This window comes from Chlorocebus sabaeus, chromosome 5, assembly GCF_047675955.1.
Source record: "Chlorocebus sabaeus isolate Y175 chromosome 5, mChlSab1.0.hap1, whole genome shotgun sequence".
NCBI classification, from domain to species: domain Eukaryota; kingdom Metazoa; phylum Chordata; class Mammalia; order Primates; family Cercopithecidae; genus Chlorocebus; species Chlorocebus sabaeus.
The window spans coordinates 71,045,434-71,056,531 of NC_132908.1; the positions used below are offsets into that span (position 1 = coordinate 71,045,434).

General features: G+C 49.2%; 1 protein-coding gene across 4 annotated transcripts in view; it reads right to left on the reverse strand.

Annotated features, from left to right (window-relative positions):
- The window catches only part of PDPR (pyruvate dehydrogenase phosphatase regulatory subunit), a 44,934-nt gene extending 34,747 nt beyond the window's left edge, over positions 1 to 10,187 (reverse strand). The window contains exons 1-3 of one of the 4 annotated variants that reach the window (XM_073015565.1): positions 9,977 to 10,185; positions 9,181 to 9,614; positions 2,719 to 2,977 (exon numbers count right to left, since the gene is read on the reverse strand). In XM_073015565.1, coding sequence (XP_072871666.1) covers positions 2,719 to 2,942 — 224 coding nt within the window. In that variant the 5' untranslated portion in view covers positions 2,943 to 2,977; positions 9,181 to 9,614; positions 9,977 to 10,185. Of the gene's footprint in view, positions 1 to 2,718; positions 2,978 to 9,180; positions 9,615 to 9,976 lie in introns of all 4 variants that reach the window. The other 3 variants (XM_038008272.2, XM_038008269.2, XM_073015566.1) reach the window with 3 other exon arrangements.
- Positions 10,188 to 11,098: the final 911 nt, after the last annotated feature.

Consider the following 11,098-nt stretch of genomic DNA (forward strand, 5'->3'; position numbering starts at 1 on the left):
AGGCATGGTAGCGCATGCCTGTGGTCCCAGTTACTCACAAGGTTACGGTGGGAGGATCACTTGAGCCCAGGAGGCAGAGGTTGTAGTGAGTCAAGATTGAACCACAGCACTCCAGCCTGAGTGACAGCGTGAGATCCTGTCTAAAAAACATTAACAAAAACAAAACCCACTTTTGCTCTTAAAAGTATCCACTGCAGGTCAGGTGCAGTGGCTCATGCCTATAATCCTAGCATTTGGGAGGCCAAGGCAGGTGGATCAGCTGAGGTCAGGAGTTCAAGACCTGTCTGGCCAACACGGTGAAACCCCATCTCTACTAAAAATACAAAAATTAGCCAGGTGTGGTGGCATGCACCTATAGTCCCAGCTACTTGGGAGCCTGGGGCAGGAGAATCGCTGGAATCCGGGAGGTAGAGGTTGCAGTGAGCCGAGATCATGTCACTGTACTCCAGTCTGGGTGACAGAGCAAGACTCTGTCTCCAAAAAAAAAAAAAAAAAAAAAAAAAGGGTATCCACTGCATAAAATAGAAATCCATGAGTCTAAACTAATGTGCGTGAGACAGCGTGTGTGTGTGTGTGTGTGTGTGTGTGTGTATACAGATATATAACTGAGTAAATAAATGGGGGAGAAGGAAATCTCTTCCTGACAGCAATATGCCAACTATAATAAATGTAGAAGGATGATAAAAAAAATCACCATTTGTCAATCATCATGATGGTGGCTGACTCAGACAACAGTTGTCAATGGATGCTAAGCCCGGTAGGTGGAGGTCTGATATGAACTGATATGAACAGGATATTGGCATAATCTCAGAATCCATCTCTCCTGATAGGGCACTGGCCCGTTATAAAGGGAGAAAACAGGGTCTCTGTGCTAGAGATGCTTGGAGGACACCAATATAACTGGGTGACCAGGGTTATCACCACCAGAAGTGAGACAGGACAGCTATACATCTTCTGATGTGGTGCACTGCTGAGAGTCCAGCCTAATTTCTGTGGTCTTACTGCCAAAAATGCATGACCTGGTTGTGAGGATGGATGCACAACTCTGTGAACAGAATTCGGCACTTAACAAGGATGAGTGGCATGGTATGCAAATTGTATCTCAGTACAGCGCGTTTACAAAAGTCTCTAACCTGAGTCTGATCATAAGACAACAGCCTAGGCTAGGTGTGGTGGCTCACACCTGTAATCCCAGCACTCTGAGAGGTCAAGATGGGTAGATCACCTGAGGTCAGGAGTTTGAGACCAGCCTGGCTAACACAGTGAAATCCTGTTTCTACTAAAAAAATAGAAATTAGCCAGGCGTGGTGGTGTGCGCCTGTAATCCCAGCTACGCGGGAGGCTGAGGCAGGAGAATCGCTTGAACCCAGGGGACAGAGGTTGCAGTGAGGGGAAATTGCACCACTGCACTCCAGCCTGGGTGACATAGCGAGACTCCGGCTCAAAAAAAAAAAAAAAAAAGAAAAAGAAAAAGAAAACAGCCTAGGCAACACAGGGAGATCCCACCTCTACCGAAAAATACAAAAATCAACCAGACATGGTGGTGCATGTCAGCAGTCCCAGCTACTTGGGAGGCTATGACAGAAGAATTGCTTGAATCCACGAGGTCAAGGCTACAGTCAGCTGTGATAGTGTGACTGCACTCCAGCTTGGGTGACACAGCAAAAAAAAAAAAAAGGAAGAAAAAAAAAAAGGAAGAAAAAATAAAACATTGGCTAAACACAGGTTGAGAATTATCAGAGTGGAAGGCCTGTATTTTTTTTTTTTTTTTGAGACATAGTCTCGCTCTGTCACCCAGGCTAGAGTGCAGTGGCAAGATCTCTGCTCACTGCCACCTCCACCTCACGGATTCAAGCGATTCTCCTGCCGCAGCCTGCCGAGTAGCTGGGATTACAGTTGTACACCACCATGCCCAGCTAATTTTTGTATTTTTAGTAGAGACAGGGTTTTACCATGTTGGTCAGGCTGGTCTCCAACAGGTGATCTGCCCACCTCAGCCTCCCAGAGTGCTGGGATTACAGGCATGAGCCACTACGCCCGGCCAATATTGTTGTATGAATCTAACATTACTTGTGTAGTGGTATAATATTAATGATGGATTATAAGAATCCATTCTGTAATCTCTGTAACTATTACAAATTAATATAAAGGGATTTAGCTTACAAGCCAATAGAGGAGAAAACATTTGACCTAAAAGAAGGCAAGCACAGAGAAACTAAGCCTATAGAGCACATTTCTTTCGGGGAATGCGAACAATGTTAAGAACTAGCAATTAAGTGAACACAAGCAGTTGTCTACTTTGCTTAAATGCAATCCACATTATTTACAAACACAAATCTCTGTCAAAGTCTAAAATGTTGCTGGGTACAGTGGGTCACACCTGTAGTCCCAGCACCTTGGGAGGCCAAGGTGGGAGGACTGCTTGAGGCCAGCAATTCAAGCTCAGCCTGGGTAAGAAAGCGACATCCTGTCTACCAAAACAACAACAAAAAAAAACAAAAAAAAGAAAGGAAAAGGAAATTTGTCAACTCTCTAAAAATCAGAGAACATGAGCATTACTAATCATCATTCAACAAAACTCAGGAGATTCCACCTTGCTGCTTCTCACGCTACTTAGCAACATTTAGATTCACTACTGGTGGGGCAGTATCTCTGAAAGGAGAGGGAATCTCAGATTAGAGCAGCACAGCCATGAGCCAAATGCAGTCTGATCCTTACCTGCCCTGCTCCAAAAGGACAATATCCTTCCACCCCATTTTGGAGAGGTGATAGGCCACAGATGTGCCCATGATTCCACCTCCACAGATGACCACCTGTGCCTGGGTGGGCAGGGCCATGGAACGTGCCTCCGCAGCTGACGCGCTGTTTCTTGCAGAGGACCAGTTCTGCCATCCTGGGCTGGCTCTTTGTCTTCCAACAATTGACAGCAACCGGTAGAACATCACGTCTCTCACCAACTAGATCTCAGGAATTTAAACTAGACAGAGAAACCAAACATATTTCATGCCATTCAACTCAGTGCAAGGGATTAATGAGAAAGGGATTTGACAAAGAACAAATCATTCAGCAAATATTTGAGGGCAGCCACGCGTGGTGGCTCACGCCTGTAATCCCAGCACTCTGGGAGGCCAAGGTGGGCGGATCACGAGGTCAGGAGATCCAGACCATCCTGGCTAACACGGTGAAGCCCCGTCTCTACTAAAAATACAAAATTAGCCGGGTGTGGTGGCAGGCGCCTGTAGTTCCAGCTACTCGGGAGGCTGAGGCAGGAGAATGGCATGAACCCGGGACGTGGAGCTTGCAGTGAGCCAAGACTGCTCTACTGCACTTCAGCCTGGGCCACAGAGCAAGACTCCGTCTCAAAAAATATATATATATATTTGAGGGCATACTGAGTTTCAGACATTCTGCTAGCAGTGAACAAGAATGGGGAAGTCCATCCTTATGAAATTTACATTTGAGAGTTTGCGTGTGTGAATGAGGAGAGCACCAATCAATATACAAATAAATATACAAATAAAACAAGTAAACAAAGCTAACGTGATAGAGTAACTAGGGGCATATTTAAAATAGGATGGTCAGAAATAGCCTCCAAGGAAGTGACACTTGGAAACAGACCTGAAGGATAAGGAACGAGCTACACATTTGGCAGACACTGAGACGAGCATGTGCAAAAGCCCTGAGGTAAGACAGACCAAAAACAAAAAGGAGGCCTGCACACACACAACATAGGGAGTGTGGGGAGACGATCTAAGACAATGCTGCAGAGGCAGGCGGAAGCCAGTGACACACAGCCTTAGGTGCCATCAGCAGGAGTTGGAATTTTATTCAAAGTACAAAGGAAAATCACTAACGCAGGGAAATCCCTAGCAGGGGAAAGAAATGATCTGGGATGTTTTTCTTTTCTTTGCTTTTTTTTGGCACGGGGGGCGGGGGGCTGTTTTTCAAAGGTAGGTCTGGCTCCACTGTGGAGAGCGCATGGTAGAATTAAGAAGAACAGAGTTGACTTCCTGGGCTCAAGTGATCCTCCCACCTTGGTCTCCCAAAAGTGTTGAGATGACAGGCGTAAACCACCGCCCTTGGCCAAAGCAGGGTTTTAATAAACTTAATCCATCAGCAAAACAGATGACTGTCCAACTTTCAAGAAACTGAAGAAAGAAAGACCTACTGGCCGTCCATGCAGTCATGTGTACAGGAGGATGAGGACTTTGAGATGAGAGGCGGTAGACAAGGGGGCCTCAGGGCAGCTCACTGCTCGTCACCTCCTTACCGCCTCCACTGCCAGCCACAGGACCCACAGACACTCCACAGTTGGCCCTAATTGTCCAAGGCCAAGGTATCTATGTCCATCCATCACAGAGGACTCTCACAATTGCAACCAATGCAAGCACAGGCTGTGTCCAGGCAGACATCCCATCCAACTGGAGATGAATTGTCTTGGCCAGCTTGTGAATGCCACCATGCCTCTTATCCCTGGTCCCTATTAAGCACCATCTCAAGACAGAAGCTTCTCTACCCAGCTAGTCTTTCCATAATCTCATCTCCATGTGACCACTGTACTTCCCATAACCCAAGCTCTCTTCGCTTTCCTCCCCTTCAAGCCCCTCTACTGCACCGTCTAGAATACCTTCCCCAAAGGCAAGCACCCACCCCTCTGCTGACATTCTCTCTACCCTGTCCCAATGGCAACACAGCTCTCCTGGGGAACTGCCGCTGCCTAATGGCCAGCCCCATCCCACTGACCTCAACGTCAACCTCCTGGCTTCTGACCCGTGACCACTTGGTTAGACTTGAAAACTGTCCTGCTCCTTGGTGGCTTAGGCTAGCACATGTTAAGCCACAGGCAGACCTCTGTCTGTATTCAGGTTCAGAGCCCAGCTGCTCCTCTCTCAACCTTCAACTTCACCTCCTTTCTTTCCTCATTCTAAGCACATAACCTGTCTCATCTCATTCCCTGAAACCCTTCCTATAGATCCACTTGCATCTGCAACCATCTCTTCCTTCCTTCTTTTATCCACCGGAAAGTTAACCTCCCCCAAGTGCCCTGGATCCCACTTCCTCCTCTCTTCTCTTGACCCTAGCTCCATCAACTGCTCTGTCTCTTTCATCTACCTGCAACGTTTCCCTCCCTTTTTGCTCCTTTTCCTCAGCATTTTTTTTTTTTTTTTTTTTTTTTGAGACAGAGTCTCGCTCTGTCACCCAGTTGGGAGTGCAGTGGTGTGATCTTGGCCCACCGCAACCTCCATGTTCCGGGTTCAAGCAATTCTCCTGCCTCAGCCTCCTGAGCAGCTGGGACTACAGGCGCACGCCACCACGCCCAGCTAATTTTTGTATTTTTAGTAGAGACAGGGTTTCACCATGTTGATCAGGCTGGTCTCGAACTCATGACCTCAGGTGATCCACCCACCTCCACCTCCCAAAGTGCTGGGATTACAAGCGTGAGCCACCACGCCCAGCCTTAATGACTTTCTGATGCCCTCAGGAAAAAGGCAAAACTGTTTTCATATCAAGTGCAAGATCCTTCACAGTCTGGTTCTTATCTGTGGTCTCACTTCTCCTCTCCCCACCCTCTGACCAAGCCAGACTGAACAACCTGTAATTCCTCAAACACATCAGGTGAGGCGTGAATGTTCTATTCAGCTCCAGGTTCTGTGCATGCTGATCCCTCCTGGCATGGTTCCTGCCACCCCTTCCACAAATACAGGTAATCTCCTCAGGTCACAGCCTCTTTGACATCTTTTTTTTTTTTTTGAGATGGAGTCTCGCTCTGTCACCCAGGCTGGAGTGCAGAGGTGTGATCTCAGCTCACTGCAAGATCCGCTTCCTGGGTTCAAGTAATTCTCCTGCCTCAGCTTCCCAAGTAGCTGGGACTATAGGTGCCCACCACCACGCCTGGCTATTTTTTTCTATTTTTTAGTAGAGGTGTGTTAGCCAGGATGGTCTTGCTCTTCTGACCTTGTGATCCGCCCGCCTCGGCCTCCCGAAGTGCTGGGATTACAGGCATCAGCCACCACGCCAAGCCCCCTCTTTGACATCTTATCTGACACTCTCCCCCTCCTTCTCCAAAACTTGGTTAGGTGGCTCTTCTATGTTCTCCTATAGCACACTGCACTTCTCCCAGCACAGAACTTACCACGTTGCACAATGGTCTGTTTGCCAATCAGAGAAGCAACACGTCAGCACAGCAGGGAATCCAGGCTTTGGGGGCGGACAGGTATGGGTTTGAAAATATCCCCACCTCTCACTAGCTGTATGACTTTCAGCAAGTTACCAGATCTCTATGCTTTGAGCTCCTCATCTGTAATATGGGCTAGTAACACCTACCTCATGTGGTTGCTGCAAAGACTAAATCAGACAAGGCAGGAAGAACATGGTACAAGCACCTAAGAAGCACTCAGTAAGCAGTGGTTATTTTTCATTATTTTTTGAGACGAGGTCTGTCACCCACGCTGGAGTACAGCGGCATGATCATGGCTCACTGCAGTCTCAACCACCCAGACTCAAGCGATCCTCCCACCTCAGCCTCCAGAATAGCTGGGACCACAGGTGTGCACCATCACGCTCAGCTAATTTTAAAATTATGAATATTTGTAGAAGAGAGGTCTTACTATGTTGCACAGGATGGTCTTGAGCTCCTGACCTCAAGTGATCTGCCCGCCTTGGTCTCCCAAAGCGGGATTTACAGGTTGGAATTACAGGCTGAGCCACCACACCCGGCCTATTATTTCCTTATTATAATGGAACTAAGAGCAGAAACCTTATATATTGCTCAATTTTCCTAGCATTCAGCATAGGTATCTAGGAAATACATATTGATGCATGAATGAGAACAGAGAACAAAGAAGATGGGGGAAAAATCAAGGGTAGGTCCCCAGATTTGAGGAGACATCTAAATACCCGAGAAAATTATTTTTATTTTTATTTATTGTGAGACAGAGTCTCAACTCTGTCACCCAGGCTGAAGTACAGTGGTGTGATCTTGGCTTACTGCAACCTCTGCCTCCCAGGTTCAAGTGTTTCTCCTGCCTCAGCCTCCCGAGTAACTGGGATTACAGGTGCACGCCACTGTGCCCAACTAATTTTTTGTATTTTTAGTAGAGATGGAGTTTCACCATGTTGGCCAGGCTGGTCTTGAACTCCTGACCTCAGGTGATCTACCCACCTTGGCCACCCAAAGTGCTGGGATTACAGGTGTGACCTACTGTGACCGGCCAAGAATTATTTTTAAAGCTAATATTTTTATAAGTAGTTACAATGCACCAGATACTGCCTATGTATATAACTAATTTAATCCTCACAACCTTATGAGGTAGATATTAGCATTTCTACTCTACACTTGAGGAAACAGGTACAGGTAAGTGAAAGTGACTCACCCAAAGTCCTACCAAATTGTTGAGCAGCAGAACCCTGTTAATTTGGCACTAGTGGCCTGCTATTTAATCATGACTCCACGCTACCTTTCAAATAAAAGCACATGATAAGGAAAGGACAGCTGTGAGGACTGAACTATTAGGCACATCCCCCTAACAGGAAAAAGGGAACTGCAAAGGTGGCAGAACAAACACAGTTAACAGATGAGTTTTAAGGTGGAATTTAAAAAAACTTCAGGCTGGGCACGGTGTCTCACACCTGTAATCCCAGCACTTTGGGAGGCCGAGGTGGGTGGATCATTTGAGGTTGGAAGTTGGAGACCAGCCTGGCAAACATGGTGAAACCCCATCTCTACCAAAAATACAAAAAAATAGCTGGGTGTGGTGGCGGGTGCCTGTGGTCCCAGGTACTCATGGTGCGGCCACCATTGCATCTTGGGCCAGACTATCCAGTTCCCGTTTGTTGAATTCAATACTGTCTCACTACATAAGCCAATCTCGTGTTTTATTAATTTTTAAAATATTTTTGTTTTGTGGAGATAGGCTCACTATGTTGCCCAGGCTGGTCCTGAACTCCTGAGGTAGGAGGATCGCCTGAGCCTGGGAGACAGAGGTTGCAGTGAGCCGAGATTATGCTACTGCACTCATGCCTGGGTGACAGAGTGAGACACTGTCTTAAAACAAAAAAAAGGCCAGGTGCAGTGGCTCACGCCTGTAATCCCACCACTTTGGGAGGCCAAGGCAGGTGGATCACTTGAGGTCAGGAGTTCAACACCAGCCTGATCAGCATGGTGAAACCCCAACTCTACTAAAAACAGAAAAATTAGCCGGGTGTCGTGGCTTGCACCTGTAGTTCCAGCTACTCAGGAGGCTGAGACAGGAGCATTGCTTCAACCAGGGATGTGGAGGCTGCAGTGGGCACAGTCGCGCCACTGCACTCCAGCCTGGGCAACACAGTGAGACTTCTTCTCAATAAAAGCCCAGGGAGCTTGGCGCCAAAAAAGGGATTTCTGACCTTGTGTTCATTATGACCTTCAAAAGAGTGAAGTGGTGAGGGCATGAGGGCAGAGGAAAAGAAGGGCTTAAGACAACGAAGGAAAGGAAGGCACCAGAGTCTAGCGCTTTTGCTGTCAAACCTAAGCCTATAGGGTTGGCGCAAAACCAAAGCAAAGCTTGATAGCAAAGGAGGTAAAGCCACGGGAGAAGAAACTGAAGACGTCAAAGACAGAAATGAAGCACATCATCTGGTTTAAAACAAATCATATATTTTTTAAGGTTCTGGAAAATGACCATATAATATTCTCTGCTAAGAAGAATAACTTCTGCTAAACAACCGTAAGACTGCGGCTGGCTCTACTGAGATCTGCTTATTCCAACAGGACCAAGGTGCTAGTTCTAACTTCGAGTTGTCCCTCTGTATGGCTTCAGCGTTGCACACAGTGGACCGCCCGTCACAAGGAAGACTGGATGAGCATGGGTGGGTTCACACAACATTATCCACACTTGCCTCAGCAAAAGAACCACCTGGGACACTTGTTTAAAAACGACAGATTCCCCGGGTCCACCTCTGCAGAGTCTGATCCTGCCACACCAGGGAGCTGTATTTTTCAACAAGTACACCAGGTGATCACGCGAGTTTAAGAAATGAACACAAGTTGGACGGGCGCGGTGGCTCATGCTTGTAATCCTAGCCCTTTGGGAGGCTGAGGCGGGCGAATCACGAGGTCAGGAGTTCGAGACCAGCCTGGCCAACATAGTGAAACCCCGTCTCTACTAAAAATACAAACATTAGGGACGAGGTGGCGCGCACCTGTAATTTCAGCTACTTGGGAGGCTGAGGCAGGAGAACTGCTTGAATCCAGGAGGCGGAGGTTGCAGTGAGCCGAGATCGCGCCACTGCACTCCAGCCTGGGCGAAAGAGGCTCCGTCTCAGAAAACAAGAAAAAAGAAATTAACACAAGTCCCTGTCACTGGAAAAGCATACCCGTCGGGCTGGCTCCTCCTCCACCACCAGCCCCCAACCCCATACATCATGTTTATATGCATGCGACACACGGGCTTGGAGATTCTTGTTTCAAATTCGAGGTATCACACATCGGCCCCCAAAGGTCAAACATTAAGAAGGAAGCTCACTGCCCTGGCCCAGACTTTTCTAGGTGACTTCTTCCTCAGGACTCTGCAGCAGTCTTACTAGTTATAAAGCACAAGCGGACCGCACGTCTCAACGCGGGAAAACAGTTCCACCTGCAAGAATGCGACCGGGCTAGGCGAGATAGAGTTGGCTCTGCGCCGCAGGGGTGTACAAGCCCGAGAGGGGGGAGCCCGAGGTCACCCCGCCCGCCCTGGCATCCGGGCTGAGGTGCAGGCGCCTGGACGAGCGGTGCGCAGGCCCAGAGGTAGCCGAGGACACGAGCGGACATTCCGGGGACCAAGTACTGGCGCCTGGACGCACCTTCGCGAGGCCATGCGGAAACTACTGGAAGCGAGGGCTTGCGGAGACCACCCCCGGGCGAAACCAAAGGAGAAAGAGGGGAACCCAGGGGTCCCGGGGCGCTCAGGCCCGCGCGGACGGGGAGGCCAGAGTGGCCCCGCAGCTATCTCCTTACCTCACGGGCCCCCACGGGCTCCGCCCTCAGCTACAACCCGGCGGGAGCAATGTGGCAGCCACAACGGTTGCCGGGGGTCGCCGCGGGCCGGAAAGCGGGGTTCGGGGATGGAAAGAGGGCGGGGCGAAGCGAGCAAAAAGTTCCGGGGAAGCCGAGACCGCGACCTTCCGCGCTTTACGGCCCCCGGGCAAGGGTACGGCTAGCGCGTGACCTCAGCCGCGCACGAGCACGCCGTGACGCCCTCGCGGAGCCCCGCCCCTGCCACGTGAGCTTGTTTGGGTCTCGGGAGGCACCGCCCCCCAGGGCCTTTTTGCCAGCCTCAGAGGCGAGCTATGGCAACTTTGACTCTTAGGGCCGTTTTGGAACCCGGGCCTTGGACCGGCAGGGTTTCTGCACGTGGAACCGGAACGTCTGAGATGATCGCAGATCCTGTGGAGGGTGGGGAGCGCGGGAGTTCTTTCTTCCCTCGAGGCCTGTGCCAGGGCTTACTCCAAATCCAGTGGGTCCCCAGTCCTAAGCCACAAGCAGTCTCGGGGGAAAACGCTTCTCACCCCCGTGGGAGCGTGGCTCTTGGAAGTGGCTCCGGCCTTTCTTGGGCGAGGCTCTCACAGAGCAGATCGGAAATCCATTCTGCTGTCCCGCCCCACCTCGGAGGACGGACTAACGGACCTGAGTTCCCGGCCCTATCTTACTCCTCGCAGCTTCTCAGCTTGGCTCAGCTCAGAGGAAGAGGAATCACTCACCCCTTCCTCACCGTCACATCAGTCTTTTCTTTCCTTCTAGAACTCATCACTGTCTCAAGGACATAAGTTTGATGACTGTCTTTTCCACTGGTGTAACACGGTCTCTGTCGACAGAACCTTAGTCTTATGCACAGCTTTATTCTCAGCACCCAGAACAGTGCCTGGCACCTCATCCACTAAATATGATATGGATAAGGGGCTCATGGTGCAGTCACCATTGCATCTTGGACGACACTATCCAGTTCCCGTTTGTTGGATTCAATACTGTCTAACCACACAAACCAATCATCTTGTGTTTTATTAATTTTCTAAATAATTTTTTTTGTAGAGATAGACTCACTATGTTGCCCAGGCTGGTCCTGAACTCCTGGCCTCAAGT